The sequence below is a fragment of the Colius striatus genome, chromosome Z, assembly GCF_028858725.1.
Source record: "Colius striatus isolate bColStr4 chromosome Z, bColStr4.1.hap1, whole genome shotgun sequence".
In the NCBI taxonomy this organism is placed as follows: Eukaryota; Metazoa; Chordata; class Aves; order Coliiformes; family Coliidae; genus Colius; species Colius striatus.
Genome location: NC_084790.1, coordinates 71,962,603 through 71,986,450, shown reverse-complemented (window position 1 = coordinate 71,986,450; position 23,848 = coordinate 71,962,603). Strand labels below are relative to the sequence as shown.

Sequence of the window (23,848 nt, the reverse complement as noted above, 5' to 3'; positions counted from 1 at the left end):
CTATTTTGTATAGTATGAAAAGAAAATAATGGGAGGGAATGTTGGATACAGAAGACTGTAGCTAAAGAGTTTGATTAAAATGTCTTTTATGCTCATTACTTTCCCAGATTTTGCTTCTTCTGTCAAGAACATAAAGCATACTGTCAACAATAAAATACCAAATAAAACAAATGATGAACATATTATTCTTATATTATGGGGTTTTTTTTTTGGTCAATTGAAAAATATTTTTTCCTAGGTCGTTTATAAAGGTCGTTTTCTCACTGGAGAAAAATGGAAAATTAATGGGATTGAGGGAGATGCCGTAAACCCCTTTGACTATAGTTATAGTAAAGTTCATCTTTCCTTTATTATATCTTATGCTTAATAATCAACTGTAAGCAGTGTTCAGTAAGCATTTCAATTAAAAGGCAAAATTTCTTTACAAATACGAATTTTTTTAAATACAATTCTTTCTTGCTGCTGATTGGTTGAACTTTGACGATATCAAAACAAAGATAATAAAGTTTAAATAAATCTATCAAGAGTAGCAGTCTATTAAGCTTTTTGTCTGAAGCACTGGAGTTAAAAGGGTAGCTAAAAGCCTTTCATAGTTGTAACTAGCAAATGTATGTAAAGGAATTGTGTGTATCCAAATGCACACATAGACTGTTCAAACCATGTTTTTGCAGAGGGAAGTATTTTAAGACTTATGTAAATATTTAAGTTACTTTGATTAACCACCTTTTCATTCTTTTTAAAATTTGACAGGGAACAATTTGTAGCATTTAGTTACTTGAACTTTGTGCAAAAAAATGGTTTGACCACTCTTTTTTGCCTTCATGTTCATGTAGGAAGATTTGACATTCTCAGCCATTTTTGTGTCTTGCCACATACATCGTCTGGTTTTCATATTGTTATAGAATAGATGAAAGAGCTTGTTGAAGTATTTGATTTCTGTTAGCTTTTTTGCCTATGGAAAAACCTTTTTTTAATGTGGTTCTTGCAGTGCAAGCAAACTGTTATAGTCACTGACTTGATAATAAGTTTCACAAGGCAAAGTAAATGCCTGAAACATAGCTAGCATTGCTCTCTAAAGGGCAAATCCTCTCGTACACAATCCTAATGTTATTATTAGTCTCCAGTAAAAGTGGAAATCAAGATATACTATTGTATTGCAATTATTTTTCTGATTTCCTGTGACATAACTTATGTGAAAATGTAATACTGTGATGAAAATGTTCCTAATATATAGAATATTTCGGTTGTCATAGTTGCCCGGGACTTCCTTTACTTGCCACTCAAGGTGCATAGTTTATAACTTTTTTTTTTTAAGGGAAAAATCATAATCTTACACTAAAGAGCAACACCACCAAGAGAGTTTAAAAATCTGGTAGCAAACAGATGGAAGTCTATTCTGAATTAGAATATAGGTATATTTAGGTATAAACTGAATTATCTAAAAAAAAATTAAAAATATATTCCCAGATATTATAGCAAACTAACATGTAGCTTTAAATAGCTGCTAATGCCAATAGAAAATTCCTATTTACATCTTGGCCTTTTGAAAACTATTCCTTAAATTGTAACTGGAAATCTTGAAATTTTTCGGTTAGTAATTGACTCATAGGCTTCCAGTATTATGTGATTTTAAGTTGCTGTTAGTAAATAAGTACATTGTTTGCTATTAATAAGCACAAAATGTATAATTCTTTATTTGACATTTTCATGCTATGATGTGACTTCTGTGTCTTCTCTCTTGCTTTCCTGATGGTTGACCCATCAACTATGGAATCTACAAATATGTGCTTAGTTATGCTTAGACATTTTTGGGACATGTGACCTTTTTATTAACTTAAAGGCTCCATTATTGTTTTTACTTTTAAATAGATATACTGAGACACAGAGAGCAAGCTTTCTTACCTGTAAATTAAAATTTGGTCTTATGAAGATGCTGGAACAACTAATCCTGGAATTACTTCTTGGCACATGAAAGACAGGAAAGTCAACAGGTGTAGTCAGCATGGATTCACAAGAAGGAAATTACACTTGGCCAATTTTATAATCTTTTACTAGATTACTAGTTTGGTAGATGAGGGAAGAGTGGATATTGTCTGCCTTTACTTAAGTAAGGCTTTTGACACTGTCTCATACAAGACTCTCATAGAGTTAACTGTTGAATATAGACTGGATGAGTGTTGATATGCTGGGTCCAGAGAGTGGTCATCAATGAGAAGTCTACTTGAAGTCCCCCAGTCTGTGACTAAAAGATTTCTCCTGTGCTGCAGATATTTGCCACTCTTTCTTAACCTGCTTGAGTTAGATAAGGGGTTTTGGAACTTTTTATATATCAGTCAATTTATAGCATGCTTTCCTCCAGAAGTCCATGTAACACTCACAATGTGCAGGATATTCTTACACAATTCGTTCTCTTTTCATTTCATTTTATGAAACTCATTATTCAAAAGGAAAAATTACCTGCTAGAAATTACCCCCGCAGTTGCCTGTCTTAGTAAGCTGTGCACTAATCAACCTTATTTGACAAATAATCAGAGATCACATGTGGAATAAATAGCTTGGACAATCTGTTTCTCTATTCTGTGGTAATTCAGTTGAACTGTCATTTAAATTTGAGTTCTCTTGCTGCTTCTGTCTTAGTTGGAGACTGACAGTTTTTGAAGGAATCAGAATATTCTCACTACTTTTCAGTCAGTACTGGGAAACAAGAATTCTTACATCATTGGCTGTTAGTTGATAATTAAAGTCAGGCTTATGAATTTGGTTCAGTAGATGGTAGACCTAGTGACTAGTTTCTGATCTACATCTGGACAACTCTTCTTTCTCAAGATTCATTGCCAGAGGTCACTGAAGTAAGGAGAGACATGATCAATAAAGTCATTTTTCAACATTGTCCAGGTATAAGAGAGCAACAGAGGAACAGTTAGGGGAGTTAAGGTGACTCTTTCATTTTAGTGTTTCATATCAAATGCTTGAAAGATATGTTTTGAAGTAGGATTTTATTTGAATGTTCCTAAATACTTAACTCTGACTGTTGTGGTTAGTTGAACTGAAAATATTTGTCCTAATCTATACATGAGTACTTAAAAATAGAAATTAATTATGTCTAGGGGACCGTATATAATTTGTGCATTGGTAGGGATTGAATGTGCTTGTATAGAGTATTTTCTGACTCATGGGAATAATGAACTGTAACTGTTGCTGCAGTAACAGTGCAGACCTTTTACTTTACAAGAAACTGAATTTTAAGTCTGCTGTTTTTTAGCTATGGATCCTGTATCCTAGCTATAGGAAGGAATACTTCATGTGCTATTCAGGTTGATTCTTTGAAACTGTCAAGCCACAAATGTTTGATTCTCATAGGAAGCTGATTGGCATGTAGACAGCCTAGGTCTCAAAATTTGTGCCTAGCTTGAGAATGTTTCTTCTTTTTGTACAATTATGTGGTACAGTTGCTAACAGAAAATACTACAGATACAAATTTACTTAGCAGGCAAGGAAGCCACTTTTAGGAGATTCATCTTTTTGGATTTGATAACATTCTAAGTCTGTGACTCTCTTTTTCTGGGTATCATGTATTTTAAATTAATCAATCTGGATGACTTGATGTAGGTTGACCAGGAACACAAATCACAAAGTTTAATTCTGAATAACTGTATTATTCTCCGCCTGCTTATTTCAGGATCTCTCAGTAAGAGACTGGTAACAGTGATAGATCTTCCTTTTTCACCCTTGCACACTGTCTGAAGAATGTGTTTATTGCCTGTTATGTAACATCTACTTTTTAAAGTTGGCAAGACTAATATCTAAATGGCTGCTATTTTGATTTTACAGTGTTTATTAATTTTTCATATTTCTTCCTTCCTTCTTCCTCAGTATTTGCAGAAGGTAGATTTTTCCTTCTTGGTAAAGACTATTTCATTTTCTAGCAATACTGAGAAATGGAGGTTGTGCAGGAATAGAAAAAGACTGCTTGATAATTACTAATAAAGTATCGAGTATAATTAAGTTTCTTCTCAGACACTGAATAACATATCTGTAATTTTATAAGAACTTTTAAATTAATCAGAAGACTAAGCAGTTGCATATGATTCATGTCAGTAGAATCCAGGCAACTTCTGCTTTCTATGTGGGGAATGTCAGTGTCCACTATGTGTGAATCAGCTGTGTGGGCTTTGTGACACACATCTCACAAACTATTTCTTGGTCAAGTTCTCCAGACATGGTGTGTGTATTCGTATGCTGGTCTTTCATTCATCGTATAACCATCTCTAAGCCGAAAGGAAGTCCCTTGTTAGTCACCAGTACTGTACATCATTTGGAAAGTTACTTAAAGATGAAATAACAATTACTTGCTTCTAAATAGTTGTGATTCTTTGAGATTGCATCCCACACATTGCATGTGCTTTCCTGTGACATTCTATACTGGTAACAAAATTGTAGGAGAGTTTAGTTTTAACTGTACTCTTTACGTCTTTTGGTAGTGGAGAGTCACAGGAAAGCAGGAGGCATCCCAAGGCTTCAAAATGCTCCTAGTCAGCCCCATCTAAAACTAGATGTAACTGATATTTGCCAGGAATGCATTTGTGAAGTTGAGTTGAAGATCCAGTTACCACAGAATAGGAAATAGGCCTATTTCTATATACTGTTTTATATATTTTTTCTAACTTTAGTTTGAGCTTTCAGTGGGTTTCTTGGACTTAATTAATTGTGTCTTGTTGCTGTATTTCACAGAATCTTAAGGGTCGGAAGGGATCTTGAAACATCATCTAGTTCAACCTCCTGCGTGATCAGGACCAGCTAGAGTAGGTCACACAGGAACTTGTCCAGGTGGATTTCTTGGCCACGAGGGCACATTGCTGGCTCATGATCATCCTGCTGTGCACCGAGACCCCCAGGTCCCTTTCCCCTACACTGCTCTCTAAGAATCCATTCTTTCCCTGATGTACATTTGTCCTTGTTGAATTTCATTAGATTTCCCTCTGCCCAACTCTCCAGCCTGTCCAGGTCTTGCTGAATGGCAACACAGACTTCTGTTGTGTCAGCCACTCCCCTCAGGTTAGTATCATCAGCAAACTTACTGACAGTGCCCTCTCTTCACTCATCAAGGTTGTTAATGAATAGATTGAACAGTACCCGTCCCAGCACCAACCCCTGAGGGACTCCACGAGATACAGGCCTCCAACTAGACTGTGCCCTATTGACCACAACTCTCTGCCTTCTTCCCTTCAACCGGTTAACAATCCACTTCACTACCTGATCATCCAGCTCACACTTTCTCCACTTTTCTGTGAGGATTCTGTGGGAGACAGTGTCAAATGCTTTACTGAAATCAAGATAAATAATTTCTTTCTTAGCTATTTGGTTTACCTATTGGTCATTCTTACCTTTACCATGTTTTGAACGTCAGTAAACTTACCGTTACTTGAAGCCAGTAAACGTGCTTTCATACAGGTCGTATTCCCTTCTGTCCTAACAGATTATAACTCAAATAACATATAAAAGTTTTTTTATCTACTTGTTTGTGTTTATCTCTTCTTCAGCTAGTCCAAACTCTGTTTCTACTCCTGTGAACTCAAATACAGAATGCATTTTAGTCTTTAATCTGTTTGTCTTGCTGATTTAGGACTAACATTTGCAGAAATTTTTCTTTATTGTACTTGGAGTCTTCCTTTTCTGTAATATCATTAAGCATGGGTAGCTATTGCTGGGTGCACCTGGTTTATTTGCAGAATGGAAGTACATCTTCAGCATGTTTCACAATACAATAGATGTGTGTTACAAATTATTGCATGAACTGGCTTAGTATTTAGTGTCTTTCATATTCTGCACTTTGATGTACTACAGTAGTTCAGTGCAATTCTTTGACTACAGTTTAATGCTGCTTTTTTTTTTAAACTAATAACAATCTCTGTATATATGTGGGCTACTTTTCTCTGTGTGTTGTATACTAATATAAATATTTTTTTTTCCTTATCTGTGTTTCTAATTTCTGTGGACTTTACTGCTGATGATTACACATTGAAAAACCCCTATCAGATCTAGAATTTAGCACTAATGATTAGTAGTACAATTGCCTGAAATTTATATATGTTATTTACAGCGTGATAAAAATCTGTAATGTTAGGCTTCTTGGCAAAGCTTTAAACGCTATTTTTATGTCACTTGTAGCAAGTGACTCTTGCCATGTAGAATTCATTGTAGAGGTTGACCTGTCTGTTTATGTAACTTACAGTTCTTAAAACCTAAGTGAATGTAACTCAGTTAAATCTACAGGGAATGATTTGTCAAACACTGTCTCTGGTTTTGTTACGAATTGAACAGTTTTGGCGGTTAAACATGAACAAGTGCCTCTTGTGCTACAAAATATGAATATTCCAAGAAGCTTTACCCGTGGTAATCAGTTGTTGTAACTTAGAAACTTGGTTCGCAATCCAGAGTGATTGCTAATTTATTTCTGTATTGCTTTTTCTGATGCTTCACAAGAACATGTTAAAAGCATTAATTTGTTCAAATCTTTTGATAAGTATGCAGAGCTATTGTAAAGAATTTGTATTTTGTTTTTCATTCTTTGTCAACTTCAACATCAGATGATCCTTTAAAATGAATATCCTTAGAAGTGATGTTTCTAACATATGATATGAAACTACTTTTTCTCCCTTTGACTTAGGAATGTTAGTATTTTTTGATAGAAATACCGGCTGTAATTCTTGAAACCAAGGTGGTTTGTAATAGTCTTTGTAAAAAAATTAATTTCTGTGTGTAATAGTCTACTTGAACTGTATCATAGCAAATCTGGAAGTTACTTACCATAGGGGAAGCAGTATGCCTTGAAGTGCTGCAAGTTGTGTAAAAATAGTGCTTCAGTAACTATTTGCCGTTTCTGAGAATTGGAACATATGTGCATGCAGTAACTGCTGGAAACTACAGTTAATAATGACCATGTCTTCATGTTCAGGCAAATAATTTTTCATTTACTTATTGCAAAGGCAGATTTCTTTAAGGAAAATGCTAGCTATTGGCCTTGAAAGTGGATTGCAAGACTGGTAAATTGGTTGTGTGATGGGGAAAAGGGGCAATACTGGTGACCACACCGCGTCAAGGAATATTAAGATACAGAGAGTTTCCAGCTGTGTTAGTACCACAGATAATTATATGACGTCTGTATTTCAACTGGGAGTTTATGTATGTGCCTTTTGAAAATATTCCTATTTTGTTTACCTGGCTCTGTTCTGTATGTTTTTGGAGTTTTCTGTTCATATTTTTGTCAAAAGTGAGCAGAAGCTAGCGACAAAGTTTTGCAAACATATTCAGCCACATAGTGATCACAGGGAAGGTAGTTGTTTTTTTTGTTTTTTTAAAGTGTTGCTGAGCAATCACTTCTTAGTTCCACTTTGTTTTATGAAACTTTTTTCCTGCAGCATGACTGTATATTGAACAAAATAGTGTTTCAGAAATGTACCTTATAAGGATGGTATTAACTGATTCCTTCTTTTTCAGCTAATCTTCCCGTTCCTACTATTGCTGCAATAGATGGCTCAGCATTAGGTGGTGGCCTAGAACTTGCATTGGCCTGTGATATAAGAGTGGCAGGTAGGTCTGAATCCTCTTTGTAGAACATAGTATTATTACGTTGCAGGTGGCTTGTTTTGGCAATAATCTTACAAAATTTATTTAGTATTTGACATTGTTTATAACCAATTATTATAAAGTGATTTAAGAAAAAACTGTTTAAGTACTTACTAATATTTAATTTCAAACAACTTACCACTGATAACTGAATTGTTTTTGTTATGTTTTGTCTAATAACCTTCATTTTATCAGTATTTACAGAAAATTGTTATGTAGTTGTTTTGGTATTTTATTTGAGAGTTAAAGAATTCTGTATTTCAACAGTTCTAGATGGAGATTTTATTTTATCTGAACAGGTTGCATGGAAAAAGTTGTTATTGAGGGTATTATTACACAAGCAATTAAGCTGTTGTAAAATAAAGATGACAACAGCACTTGAAGAGCCTTGATCTATCCAGCTGTCAGAACTGTAAAGCCATTTGTTGGAAAGTAAATGGAAACTTAGTTCTTAACAGTTGCCAGTAACATAGCGTATATAAAGCTGTTTGACCCTTAGAAAATATTCTAAGGGTCAGCTAAGGAATTAATCATATACATAACACTACTCCATTTTAAGATGTTAAATAATAGCAGTCTTTTTCTTTTAGTATTTTGCTAAATAGGTCTCTCTTAGATAAGTCTCTCTAACCCACTGTAATTATTTGCTTGCTACGTGAAAATTAATAAGGTAGAGAACTTGCTGTGATGAGAGCGGTTGGATCTTGCACTAAATGCAGGTTAGTTAACTCTTATGAGAGAAATATAATAAATTAAAAATATTGTAGTTCATTGTTATATATTTTGCAAAATTTTATCCTCATAAATAATGCTAAGAACTCATTTACATTCTGGTTTTTAGCCTCTTCTGCTAAAATGGGCCTAGTTGAAACAAAGTTGGCAATCATTCCAGGTGCAGGTATGGATGTTTTACTTTTGTTACTATGAATAACTAAGTAACACATGCTCTTGATATTTGATTTTAGGTTATTGCTTATGAATTTCTGCTTGGTTTTATATTTCTGTTAATGATCATGGCATATTTTAAAGCTTTATTGCTCATATTACTTGTGAAAAATTAATTTAAAAGGATATTTTGCATCTTTAGGGAGTGGCACTTGTATGTTACATTTTAGCCAGAGTCTTAACTACATCAGTATTGAGCAATTCTAAAATGGCATTTGATATTTTGATCTGAAGGCTGAAAAAAGTTTGCTAAGGATCAGACTAGGAAAAAAAGAGTTAACTGTCAGTGTACGAAAATGATATTTTAAATAATCCAATTCTACATTACATCTGGTACTATGGGATTCAAATTCTGTTTTCATACTGCTTGTAAAAAGAGTTTTCAGCTTGTTAAAAACTGAAAATATAGCTGTGGACAGATCTTTTGTCTTACTAACTTTTTTTTTTTTTGAGATATTTGGGGTCAAACCCCTCTTTTGTATTTGAAAGGCCAATCATTTGTGCTTTTTCCTGGATTGAAGGTGAATGAAAGTTATATAATGAATAATGTTCAAGGAGGTCTTTGTGTTATGAAACCTTTTGCTTTATTTTACGGATCAATCATTGTCACTTGATTTAAGATACTTGTCTTTCTGGGGAAAGTACAATAACTTGAAAATCCTTTGTGACTGTTTCCTTTCTGATGGTTGAATTTTGAAAGCACTGTGTCCAATTTTAATGGATACTGTGTAGAGACAACAGTAAAAACTACCATAATTGGAGCACTGGTATGAACTTTGTGTAAGAAACTATGTCGTTCTGTCACTAATCTAAACAATTATTGTGCAGTTTCAAATGTTGTATTATTATGGTTACAGTTAAGCTGTTATTTCAGTTTATACTTTCTCACTGTCTTTTTTTGTCTCTGGTCAGAACTGCATTTTGCATAAGGAAAACTGAATTATTATAACTAGTCTCTTTTTAGCAGCAGATAAACAGTGTGGATGATTTTAAGGATATATTTCCTTCTGATGGTGTTGTAATGAACTATTGTGCCTTATTGTCAAGTGCTAGTGAAGAAAAAGGCAGAAAATTATGTTTAACTTTACTGGCAATTTTTCATACTGGCAATTTTTCACCCTTTGTCCTCCCATTCCATTCTCTCCTAGGGAATTCTGCAGGACAGTACTGGAGATATACTCTGTAGTTAAAGAAATTCAGGTTATCCATATATCCTCAATGTTCAGCTTACTTAGGTTGTCTCATGTTTTGTTGTCTTCAATTAATTATAAATGTTTCAAACTTCTAATGCTTAGACCTTAAAATTATAGATAACTGGCTGATTATGGGTTTCATTCACAATATTTTATTCCTGTTCAAAGATTGAGATTTGAAAATATTTTTTTTAGATTCTCATCCTAAAATAATAATTTGAGCATATGTCTTCAACTCTGGGAAATATGACAGATTTTACCATGTTACAGTGCCTTTTAAAACATTTTGGGATATGTTCAGTGATGATTTTTTTTCCCTATTCGTAACAGTCTTTCTGAGGACTATTTTTGGTGGATGTGTTCAAGTTGATAATAACTTTTGCATGATTAGCCTGTACTTGGCACTAATCCTGTTGAGCAATAACAACGTTTCAGCCCTTTTTGCCTCCTGTCATCCAAACAGTAACTGGTAATTCTTTGTGTCATCAGAAATTGAAGAGTAATTGAAGGAATTTTGCATGCCATTAGGTAGAGAAGCCACATAGGCTCCCTTGAAATGTAGGCTTCATGAGTTAATGGATGTTTTTCATATAACACTGTGGTGATTTAGCCCTTCATCAGTGTTGTTACCCTTCTTTGGACACACTCCAGCACCTCATTGCCTTTGTAGGGAGTGGCCCAGAACTGAATACAGTGTTTGAGGTGCAGCCTTACTAGCACCAAGTACAGGGGGACAATCACTTCCCTGGTCCTGCTGGCCACACTATTTCTGATGCAAGCCAGGATATCATTGGCCTTTTTGGCCATCTGGGCACACTGATGGCTTATGTTCATCTCTCTCTTGACCAACACCCTCAAGTCCATTTCTGCCAGACAGCTTTCCACCCACTTATCTGAAGCCTGTGGCATTGCAGGGGTTGTTGTGGCCAAAGTGCAGCACTCGGCACTTGGCCTTGTTAAAGCTTATACAGTTGACCTCATCCTGTGTAGGTCCCTCTGAAGAGTCTTCTTGTCCTCAAGCAGATGTGTGCACTTGCCCAGCTTGGTATATCGGCAAACTTACTGAGAGTGCATTTGATCCTGTCATCCAGATCATCGATAAAGGTGTTAAACAGATTAGACACCAGCACTGAGCCCTGGGGGACAACACTGGTGACTGGCTACCAACTGGATTTCACTCCATTCACTACAACTGTCTGGGCCCAGCCATCTAGCCAGTTTTCCACCCCACTCAGCATACATCCATAAAAGCCATAGGAAGCCATTTGCTCCAGGAGGAGGCTGTGGGAGAATGTGTCAAAGGCCTTACTGAAGTCCAGGTGGACAACATCTACAGCTTTTCCCCCATCCACTGAATGGTTAACCCTGTCGTAGAAGGAGATGAGATTGGTCAAACAGGACCTGCCCTTCATAAAGCCATGTTGACTTGGCATGATGACCTGATTGTCCTGTATGTGTCCTGTATGTAGTAGGTTGCTCACCAGTTCTTTTTGGACTTTGGGAACTTTATTCTGCTCTCCATTCCTGTCTTCCTGCTCACGGGGCTGAGTACCTGAGCAAGAGCTGGTCTTACCATTAAAGACATAGGCAAAGAAGAAATCTTTGACACTAGGTTTCCCCCTCCCCTTCAGCATCGAGTAAGGGATGGAGATTCTCCTTGTCCTTCCATTTTGTTGCTGACGTATTTGTAGAAACATTTCATACTGTCTTTTACACCAGCAGGTAGGTTGAGTTCTAGTTGTGCATTTTCCCTTCTAATTTTCTCCCAGTATAACCACACAACATCTTTGTAGCTCTTTTGAGTGGCCTAGTCCTTCATACAGAAGTCATAAATCTCCCTTTTTTTTTTTTTTCTGAGTTCTAGCCAAAGCTGTCTGTTGAGCCAGGCTGGTCGTTTTCCCAACTATCTTGTCTTTCAGCACATGAAGACAGCCTGCTACTGCACCTTTATTTCCTTCTTAAAGAATGTCTAGCCTTTCTGGACTTCTCTGACGTTCATGGTTGCCTCCCAAGGATCCCTCTAAATCAATTTTCTAAAAATGCCAAAGCCTGCCTTCAGGAAGTCCAAGGTGCCAGCTCTACTGACCCCACTCCTTACTCCTCTGAGAATTGAAAACAGTAATTTTGTGATCGCTGTGCTGAGGATGGCCTCCTACCATCACATCTCCCATAACTCCTCTGTTTACAAACACAAGGTCCAGCAAGATACCTTTCCTTGTTGACTCCCACACCAGCTGCTTCCACACACTCCAAAAACCTTCTGGGCTGTTTCCTCTCTGTCATGTTGTAGATCAGACAAAGTCTCAGATCGTCCCCTCTCTTTCTCCTCACTTCCTTATGAACCTGGTGTCTGTTGACCCAATTGTGATTTAATTTGGTACAGGGAGGTTGTTGCTAAAAAAAACCCAACACCACCAAAACCAAAACAACAATAAACTTAAAAAAATCCCTAGAATTTTATTAAAAGTAGTTGGAAAAATTTTACTGTCCTCAGATGATAAGTTTCAGCATGAAGGAATCTTTTTTCGTTTTGTTTTCTTTTTTAATAAAGAGTGAGAAAGAGGGAGGTATTGTGGATGACCTAGCTGTGTAAAATCTTTCATTCACAATACTACTCTCACCAGACAGGTATGAGGTTGTATGTGACAGGGTTTAACGGGAAATCAGACTTAATTAGCTCTCTGGTTTAAGGAGATGATGTTGCCAGACAGAGTGGCTTTTCTCAAAGCTGTTCATTACTAAAAGGAGTTGAATTTTTAGATCTTTTATTCAAAAAGCTGTTAAAATCACTTGTTTTCTGTGTAGTGCTGTACTCTGTACAAAACATTTTTATGCAAAAATCACTTTCCTTTTTTTGTTATTTCCCAAATTGAAGTAAAAGAAAGCAAACCTCTCATTAATTGGAAGTAGTTTCTGGTGTCTCCAACTTGCAAAAGAAATGTTTCACAGTAACAAGTTTCTCCTTAGCTGAAAATTGTATTTGGAGCATTTGTATCTAAAGTTCTTTGTTTTTCTGCTTTGTAACTTTTTAGAATCTTCTCCATCCATGATTTATTTCTGCTGTTTATCTCTAGATTTTCACAATGAGTGTCATACTGGGCCTGCAATTGGTAGATGATACCTTGCTGGCAGATCTGCTTTTATTTCTTAGTATTTTATTTGTGTGCCTCTCAACAGATCTATTGCTATGAGACGATAAAAACGCGTGTAAACCATATACATAAACTTTCTCCACTGTGTTAATAGAATGAGATATGGTTGGTTGGACAAAAGAAAATACTCTATGATAATAAGAAAGATAGGTGTATGTACAACTAGTAATTTGGATTTTCTTGATGCAGGTTTTTTTCCCTTAACATTTCGTGTTTAAAGCTGACGTAACATCAACAAAAATGTTTCCACAAAAAAGACAGAGTAAAGTAATAGAACTTAACTGATTTGTGTCAGCAGCTAGTTTGACCTGGCTAGATTAAAACCATAGCTTCTGGGCTTCATACTTAAATCTGTCACTCTTTTATTTTGTTGTTCTTTATTTTATGCAGCTATTTTAATTAGCAAGGCTTCATTCAACTTAACAAAACAAATTTTGCCTTTCTTCTTCCCTGCTCCTCCCAAAAACCCCACTACTTCATTACAAAGCTGAGTTCCACTCCCTGAAGATAAAATAAAAACGCAACACGTAGTTGTGATTTCCTTGATGGCATTCATCTTAAAAGCATATTTTACGAGGAAAGCTTTAAAAAAAAGAAAGGGAAAATCTCTGAAATCTTTTAAAAAGTATTCTGTTCAAAATATATAGCAAGGGGGAGATATAATGGCAATATTTGTGTGTTCTCCTCTTTCCACTTTGGTGACAGTTTTGTTTTGACTGTATTTCTAAACTTTAAAATGTGTTTGGGGAAGTTATGGTACTTGTAGATTATAAGATTACAAAAGGTAGGAGGAGCAGAGGAACTAACACTGAAAAATTAGTTTTCTTTGCATAGGGAGATAATAAGTGTAAGAATGAAAAGTGGATTTAGGTAATCATTATGTATTTTCTTTATCTCTTGAAGTATTCATTGTTTGCTTTTAAGAACAACCTGAAGATTATTGTTACAGGATTTATTTTAAATCTGACAAAAATACTCTGTTTTGGATGAGAAAGACGTCAAGGGAATTTCCACATGTGAAAAACTCATACAGAATGGGATCTTGCTAATAGCAGTAGTTGTATAATTCAGCCAAGTGTAAAGGTTAAATAAAATGTCAGACTTTTCAAACTGAAATCTGATACACCTTACAATATATTTTTAGCATATTCTTCTTCTTCTTCTAGATCTCTGTACTTTAAACAGTAAGAGGAATAACTGCATTTAACAAATACTGAAAATAACTGAAGTGTCACTTTTTGTGGTAGTATCTGAGATAGGACTAAAAAGCTTTGCACCTTTAGTGTAATTTTTCAACATGTAGCTCCTACTTGATAGTACATCATTATGGAGATATTTAGGAAGGAAAAATCTGCTAATTTTATGCAACTTTATGCATCTTACCAAGTAATCTTATACCTCCTCATTCTATCTTTATTTCTGCTCTCACTAGCCTAGTCTTATATTCTCCTTTGCTTTTTCATGAAAGTCTCCTTAGTTCTTACATATGCAATTTCTTTCTCATTACGTAAGAACACCAAATGATTCCTATTATATTTTGTAACTTAAACTTTTAATTCTGTGACAACTGACTAGCTGGGAAAAAAAACACTAAAATAAAATAGTTTTCGTTTTTCTTTTTTAATTCTTCAAATTAAATACTGGTAGAAGAAGACAGTTTTAAATAAGCTCCTGAATCAATATCTTTGGCTTTGCATCAATATTCTTCTTATAAATTGATTTACTGTGAAACAGCTGAGAAGATGCACTCTTCCTCTTCTTCTTCTTCCCTTTGCAATTAAGAAAACCTCTTGATTTTTTTTTTTCCAATGAGGTCTGACAGTGGCTGCTGAGCATTTACAAACCTATTATGATTTGATACAGTAAAAACCTAAATTAGTTACTCTAAAAACATTTCTCTATTTTTTCTTCAATCATCTCAAGTCTAGATAGCTTTATTTGCATTTTAATATTTTGTAATGTTTATTTTATGCATTGTGTTAAATAAATGTCCTGAAGTAAAAAATTGCTAATAGTGTAGAAAACAGATGTTGAAACATCGACTCTTTTCTCAAAGTAATTAAGCACATATATAAAATGTTACTAGAGGGAGGTAAATTGATTCTGCTTCTGTAAGTTAGGGAGAATTGTGGTTCTTTTTTCTTAAATAAAAACAAACTGATTTTCATTGAATGACTCATTTTCTCCCTGGCTTTATGATCAGTTGTAATGGTGGTGATGTTGAGGCAAAACTTAAAAATGTCATGCAACACTAACACTGTGAAAAAGCATACGTAAAACTGGTGTTTTGCAAATTTTTATTTACAGTATCCCTATACAAACATAATACTTTGCAAATAGTGGTGACATACAGCAGCAGAGATGATAGAACTCTGTGTCAGGGTAACTATCCCCTATAACCACATGAAACGTACAGTACTTACCTTTGCTGAGTGATTCACAAAACAATCTATGCTTTTTCTTTTGCATGCAAGTCATAGAACACTTTCCAAAACCATATAAAAAACACAACTAGTACTTCCCACATAAAATGGAGGTATCAAGCCTATCATGAGTGTCTCAAGGACTGCAATTGTATGGGATGTTATTTGACTTGTGAAGTTCAGTGTAAGAAATTGACCATTGCTGACATTCTAGTTGTTTCTGTTAGCAGAGATTGCAGAACATTTCTTCCTGACCTAAATTTGGAGATGTCTTGTTTACAAATCAGAATTAACAGTCAGATGTTTGAGATATTTCAGGAGCAGCACTGCATGCCCAGCAGTTAACTAGTTGAAAGTTAGTCCTTTGATGCTTCAGAGGAAATAAAACAAGGGCAAAATAAAGCTCTAGAAGCTAAGTTAAGCATTAGAGGAAGTGTAAGAGGGGAGAAAGAGAATTTTTCTTGGCCTTGGAAAGCAAAGCATGGAAGATCTGAGATTAGTAAAATATACGTATGGAGAAATCAAACCATAGCAAGAAACAGTGAGTGGATGTTCTTTAGACCTTTGTCATGTATTGGGGATGAGATTACTGAATTACTCATATTTAAATTGCAGACAGAAATACGAAAAAATGGCAACAAATGGTTTTGTTGCTTCCATCCTCCTTAAATTGTGCAGATTTAAGCCCCATTCATGTACAGTTTCAGTGTATGTGGGTTGTACTGTCACATTTCTGTCTTTTCCAGACCATTTCTGTGCCATTGCTAACTGTGGAGTGAAGCTCTGAAAAGAAAGCAAACCCAAGCTTTGGTTTTGCAGTTTGGTTTTCCCACCATATATAAAATAGTATGATACTGAATAGAAAATACACTTTAGGCAGACTGTAACAATATGAATGGAATTCACAGTGGGCTTCGTGCAAAACAGGATATATTCACTTGGGTACTGAATTCAAAACATGAGACAATAAAATAAATAGAGGAAAGGATGATCTAACTCACAGCAAAGTAAAGAACTTTTTATTTTTCCAAAGCCAGTTAAAATTCTCCATATAAACATTTGCAACTAATATGGTAAATGAGCTTTGTATTTCACTCATAAGGATCCACTGTAATGACTTAATGGTAAATTCAACTCAGTATCTTGATAAATGCCTTTGCTGAAATGATTTTGCCTCTGCACAAAATCTGGAATTAATTTGAAAAGTTGTATGGAAAGACCATTCTTTTCATTGCCAAACATGTTCTGAAACCAGCACCTGGTGTTTATCTTGTCCACTCAGAATCTTCCAATTGCACACTTTGTTGTAAAGTTTTTATATTATTTTCTTGCAACTTCCCATTTTTAAGATTATGTGAACATAAAAGGAGGAGAAAGGAAGGTGGGGCATTGGGAAAATAAAAATTTGCTGGATATAGAAAATACAGTTGCAAAAAAATGACAATAGGCTTATTGAACCTATATTTTTTTTTAATTTTAGAAAATATGTAAATAAGTAAATGAAACTCAGTATTGACTGACTTGTCTTGCCTCTTCTGATGGACCAAGAACAAACCCAAAAATCCTGAGCTTTAGAGTTACATCTTTTTCCATAGTCAGCATTTCTAAATTCTTTACCTTCTTATTCTGATTATTCTGATTACTCTTCCATGTTCCTCTGTTGAACAGACTCATTGCTACTTCAGCTCATTGTCAGAGATTAAATATTTTCTGTATAGTGTCCTTTCTCCTTGTAGCTTTGCTTATACTTTCTAGCTGGCAAACTAATACAACTTTTTTTCTACTCTTCCTATCTCTGTGGTAACACAAGTGGTAAGAAAGAACTCCTTAGAGAGTATTAGGAAAGGCAGAGAAAATAGGTGAAAGTAAGCCTAGTACAGAAAATAATGAAAGAATTAGTGATAAATGAAGATGCAAATGCATAAGCTAGTCAGTCTGGGTTGGGAATTTATTTTCTAATTTCTTGAGGTGGAGAGGGAAAAGTAAAATTTTGTCTTCTCTGACAGAGTCAAGCAGAAATATATCATTACCAACTCTGTGTGAGTGTGTATGTGAAAAACATACCATAGCAGTGAAAGACAGCAAAATAAAAGGAGTAAACAAGATTGTTCGTACCATATAGGGAATTTTTGAAGTCTTAGTTTCTGTGCATCACTCCTGTCTCTCCATTGACAGCTGAGGAAACATCATCTCCTTATTTTTGTTCTTGGTTTACCTCTAATTAAGATATAATGAAAATACGAATGCGAAGCTTGTTAATCTGAATAGTGGTAGACCAGGTGCTAATGCATATAGCTGATCATATTACATATCAGTTGGTAGTTTTCAGTGGTTCTGTAGAAGTGATGACCAAATATGTTTTTCAGTTGCAGAAGCTGAGATAAAAAATATGTGTAGAAGACCTCCATGATTCTCACAGGTGAGAAAAGCAACATTCATACATAGGAATCAATTAGCTCATAAGCCACTCTGTAGGTGGTTTTAAGTGACTCAGCTTCTGTGGCATATCTCCCCTCCCTATCCCTGCCCTTTTTTATTTTGTAAATCTACAGTTTGACAGAACCAGGGTATGATACTGCCACAGTCTTTGTGTATATTTGGGATGAGTCTATAAGAAACCTTAGGTTTGTAGAAAGTGATTGTTTAAAGAAACATAGACAGAACATGTCATAGAGAAACAGGATAAAAGGTATATATGGCTATCAGGAGGTTACTGACAGAGAAACAAGACAGGTTGGAGTTACAGTCCTGAGGACTTAAAAAGTTCTAAATGAATGAGGAGAAAGAAATAAGATGATAAAATTTCCCTATTGATTCTCTTAAAGAAATAGTTTATTAAGAAAAAAATAATCAGTATGGATTTGGAAACATATCCATGGGGGTTTTTTGGTTTTTTTTTTTGTTCTGTTTCTTTTCCCAGGTACAACATTTTGGAAATTGTAATTATATTCTTGCAAAACTTAGTCATACGATTTTGTCATCATTTGGTCAAAAATTCCATTGACATCAGTGGTTGCCGCAATAAAGACTAGAAAAGCTGTGATCATCCTTTCGGAGTTGTTTTAGTATTAACAAATCCAGAAGGAATCTGGACAAAAAAAGGAAATAAAATGTTGAAGAGATTAAATGAGCAGTATATGTTTTAAGTTGTAGTGCTTCTGTGTAAGTCATTGTGCAAGTGACCCTTACTGCACATAACAGACAGAGAGTTGCAGTTTAGTCATTGGCAAGCGTTAGTAAGAACTTGTGTAAGCAGGGATTGCTGTGCAAAATTAATGTCTTTTTTATTATTATGTCATGGCATTACTTGTGTCCAAGCCTGGCATATAAAAGAATGTTGTGGTATTTTTAGCAGTGCAAGAATAGTTTTCTTACAGTCTTACCTTTTGCACTTCTCTTGGTTAGTGAATGAGAAGCAATTTACAGGAAGCAACAGACTTTGGAAAGATCAAAAGGCAACAAAATATCTTCTGATATGTATTGTTATTAAGATTCCCATCTTCAATATGTCTCCATCTCAGTGTAGATATTACTGGGGGCGAAGAATTGGGAGATGTGCACTGAAGTACCAGCTGGGATGTATAAATGGGGGCTAGTATAGACGCAATAGTGCTTGGTAAGTTCCTGAAAATTATGTTGGCAGCTGTTGAGCTCATCCATACTCAGTGTTTTTTTTGAAGAGAAGCCAAGGAATTTTTAATCAAGGAAGATTACTGAGCAGATTACCATGTGCTGAATATTTAAAAATAGACTTACTTTTATTAGTAAAAACTCTTTGTTAAGCCTCAAGTGTTTAATTTTTCACTGAAAATGCAAAAGCTGTTTTGATTTAAAACTATTAAATTATTATGAATGAAATGGAAAGAGATAATGACGTGGAAAGAAGATAATATTTAATTGGAATGTTCTATAGGAATGTCAGCGTGAGTAATGTAGGTGCATTTTAACTTTAAACTGTAATGGATCTCAGACTGTGGCGTTTCAGGAGTTTTCAGTGACCTGTTAGATTGGAAAACGTCTGATTTAAAGAAAATTCTCTATGGACTGCTTTTGTGTGAAACTATTTTGGTAATCTGTTCTCATAGGACCAATTGCTAGTCTTTTCCCACCCTAATGAAACTAGGTCACTAGTTTTTGGCACCCATCCAAGTTGTGAGATTTATTTGGTGTTCAAGCGTACTGTCTAGAAATAGTGATGCAATGTCAGCAAGGCCACTTTTCATTTCATGAGCAGAATTTCCAGTGCCCTGGAATTAATTTATTCACTGACCTGTTAATAACTGCAATCTGTCACTGGCTCACAGAGGCAGAGGAAGTATCTGGAAATAGTCATGGTCACCCTACCAGGTGATTAGTTACAGAATTTCTGTTCAATGTAACATTTTTTGGTTTTGATCAGGTAGAGGAGTGTGACTGTTAAGGAAAACAAACCAGAACCTTAATCAAAAGGAAAATACTTGTAATTAGTAAATATTAGATAATTGATTTGAAGTGGCTATTTTATACCACATTGTACTATAATATATCTGAGAAACATTCTGATTACCTTTGAAAAAGTATACGAATTCATGTGTAGATGGTATTTAGTTGTTTGAAAAAGTACCTTACGGTGTTACCATAGTACATGTTAAATAAAAGGAAAACTAGTTATCTGATTTACTAGTGTTCCAGGTGGTTTATTGTTCCACCACCCCTCCCCAATGTTTTTGTGAAAAATCAGAAGTGTCCTTTACCACAGGCATGACAGGCAATCTCACAGGGCAGTAGATTGCTATGGATAGCAAAATAACTGTTAGCCCTTTTGTGCTTTGCATGTGCCAGAGCCCTGGAGTCTCAAACTTGCTGCTGCCATTAAGGGAGAAGGCTTAAGGGGTCACACGGCAATTCTTACCATGCAGTGTCACAGTTAGTTGTTCCTAGCAATGCTGCTGCTTTTTTTCAGTGTTTCTGGTTTTGCTATAGAGAAGCAGCAAGCCTAACTCTAAAGGGAACCCTCCACTGTTCTGTGACCCAGCTCTGAGCCTTTTATCTTACATTAGATATGAATGTTTCTTCTTTTCCCCATTTACCATTCCCCATGGAAGAAGCAGCATAGCATCCTGACCCTTAATCCATTGTCTAGAAAAAATAAGATTTTTTTTTAGAAGTAAACTAGCTCTGATTAAAGTATCAGGTAGCCTCACTGTGTGTAGTAAACCCCACTTCAGGGTATATATGAGAAAAGGTTTTTCTAGATGGAACTTTCAGCAGAGCTCAGTGATGATCCACTGTCACTGCCATTGCAATCGTGGAAAGAATTGCTGCTTTTTTTGATATCGGATTTCATGAGCTTTGGTTTCAGAAACCAACTTGTTACCTGGACTTCCATGACTGAGGAACGGGTAGTTGAAAACTTGTCTCTTCTTCATAATGTTTTGGAAAATTGGTGTAAGTGAATGGCTACATTTATTTCTAATTTGATTTTTGAAGAGTCTTCCTTAAAGGTGTTCCGGTATTTGAGGGTGAGAGAACACAAGAAATATTTTTTAGTAGTAATTTGTAGGTTGAAATGGAATGTTTCTGAAAATTCCAGCTTCATACACAGTACCTGAATTCTTTAGAAGGGCCAAGCTGTTTAGGAGTGAAGTTGTGATGTCCATCACCTTACACCTCTTTAATGATAGAAGACAATTTATGAAATTCAATTCTAAGGCTTTTTTGGTTTAAAATATATTAGGAAAATAATTTTTATTAATCAAAGACAGAAAAAGACAGAAAATAGCATTGACTCATTGACTCTTGCTAAAATCAGTATTTGCTAATGGAAACTTGTATAAAGGGCAATAGTTCCTGCATACTCCTCTGTTTAGTTATATGTATTTTAGCAGACTGCTAGCTCTGTGATTCCCCTGTATGGAACACGAGGAGGTCTGTCTGCTTTGTGTAATATCCAATCTTTCAGCATATGGCATGCTAGCAAATTTTGATGACTTGGCCCATTGCATCTTTTGATGTCTCCATTGTTTTCAACTTCTTTCAAGTGACACAGTAAATTAAGCTGTTCTCTGTTCATTGCATCTGCTGACTGGCCCCCAAACTCTTCGTAACAAAAAAGAAAATAAAAACAAAGTTAATTGCGGTGAGTACTTTTCCAATATGTGATAAAACAGAAAACCAAAACTAGGGATTAAACAACATAGAACAACATTCTGATCTGGTAAATTACACAGAAAGAGAACACACTTTATTTTCATGTCAGGCAAACAAGGTGAAAATGATTTGGATACATCTTCTAGTGTTTCAGACACGTTAATGTTTTTCTTTAAAAAATACTATTGAAGTCTTTTTAGTTGTATTCATTTCAGAACTACTTCTAAGGAAATTCCATTAATATTTTGTTTCATTAGTATTCTTTTATATTAGCATATTTTTTTCATCAATATTCTTATGCTCTTTTATTAGTATGCAAAGTGATCATGATTCAGATGATTGGCTTTTGAGGAGTTTTTTGGGTCCCATTTTTTTTGTTTAAGCATGAAATAAAGAAATGTATTAAGATTTAGTGGCTTTCTAATCTTATAATGGTTTTGGAACATTGAAACTGACAAATTTGGAAAACCCCTCAGCCTGAATCACTAGTTCAACTATATTGTAGGAAGCATAAAGTAGAGCACTTTAATCATCTAAACTTTTGTGAGAATGTTCTTCAAAATTTCAGGGTTCTGGGGATTCGCTGTTTTTTATTACTGTGGCAATTTTTTTCATTTCACTGAACTTAACCTTGGCTTAATTGACTCTTTCAAAATAATTTCAATTACACTTTGGTCAAAGATTTGCACTTACCAAGGACATAAGCTAAGAGCTGTTTCCCTCTTCTGTCATTCTCATTTTTACCAGATAAAGATCTTTGGAAAATATGTCTCTTGGCTCTGTTTTCTTGTAAAGGGTCAGTAGGTGATATTTCTCCTAGCAGAGGTGGAATAGAACTAAGTCTTGTAGAAAGCAGGTGAACAATAAGCAATTAAAAATCTCAAAAGCATTCATACCTTTGAACATTTTATGTGTGGCCTCCTTACTTCCAAACTCACTACACTGTAGGGCTTTTAAGTCTCACCTCCAAAATCAGCTGGTCATTCTCAAGTGTCTTAATCTCAAAACCACATAGAAATTTAAGTAAATTCACATGTCTGCTCAGCAGAAAGAACAACCAAAACACCTGTCAATACAAATGACAGCTGAATCAGACAAAAAATTCTCATGGTAAATTCATTTTACAGTACAAACTTCTCCGTCATGTTTATTGTAGTGGAATCCTCAGTGTAGCACTAAATGTGGGAAAAGTTACCCTCTTAGGAAAGATCAGTGATCGATAGCTGCTTTAGTTATTAGAAAGCTGGTATTTTATTTACATTTCTAACACCATTTTTCTGGAAGAGTCTGGAAGAGTGGTACCACATCTGAAGTCAAACATAGGCAAGTTTAAATTCCAGGTTCTCTCAATGTACGCATTGTATTGGTAGGACAATTCTGAATTCAGATATCCAGGCACTAGTTATTCAGGTTAATCATCAAAGCAGAAGCACACAGTAGCATAAAGACACAAATGTTTCTGAGTTGTCATATCTTGAAGCAGAGCTAACCTTTCACTTCAAACAGTTGCTAGAAGGCTGTTATTGCAAGTGGAACACAGTGTGTGGGATTCAGTTCCCTAAACGTGGTGTCCTGTGTCCCAGACTGCCTGACTGGGGTTCTGGTTACTTCTGTGTTCCCACTGTCAGTGCAAGACTTGAAGATACACTGTAATGTCCAATGTGATTTGATACCTAGGCGTACTAATTTTATTCCATGCATAACATCAGAGTTACAAGACTTCAAGCACAGAAAATTGTAGGGCAATTTTTTATAAAGTACATAACATGGTACAAGTTGCTGACTGGTATCCTGTTTCAGATGGATTACCTTGCTTTATTTTGTTGGTTTGAACTTTTTTATTTTTGTTTTGAACCAGAAGTTTTTTTGGCTTTGGTCTGTTTTTTTTACTTAAAAAGGACAGGCAATTTACAATTTTATGCTCTAATTTTTGCTGGTAGCAAACTCATGCTAATATAACAACTGAAAAATTATAGCAAATGGTTATGTGGCTGTTTGTGGAGGCAATACCCGAACTACTGTCCTAAAAATACAGGACACTGTCATGTTACTGAAACGTATAGAGTTACAACATAACTCTGTACATAGCCACCATATTAATGACAAAGAAATCCTGAGAGAAAAATGTATTTTGTAAATAAAATTTGGTAAGTTGCTTGGGTTTAGCCAGTAATTTTTATTGAATTTTGATGTAGAAAAACTCACATAAAAGAACAACTTTTTAAAGTCATAAAATCAGAAGAAATGTTCATATTTTTATTCTTATTTTTTGAACATAAACTTTGCTTTCAAGTTCAGTCTTCATTTCACACTGAATTAAAAGTGTTGAAAATTTAAGTATTTAAAAGGTTCATGTCAAGAGGATGAGGTGACAGTTTTT

The 23,848-nt window shown here is 35.1% G+C and overlaps 1 protein-coding gene across 2 annotated transcripts in view; it reads left to right on the top strand.

Moving 5' to 3' along the window:
• Positions 1 to 23,848, top strand: part of AUH (AU RNA binding methylglutaconyl-CoA hydratase) — a 109,911-nt gene that overhangs the window by 43,669 nt on the left and 42,394 nt on the right. For both annotated transcript variants that reach the window (XM_062017692.1, XM_062017691.1), the window contains exons 6-7: positions 7,498 to 7,590; positions 8,468 to 8,524. In XM_062017692.1, the coding sequence (XP_061873676.1) occupies positions 7,498 to 7,590; positions 8,468 to 8,524 (150 nt within the window). The remainder of the gene's footprint in view (positions 1 to 7,497; positions 7,591 to 8,467; positions 8,525 to 23,848) is intronic.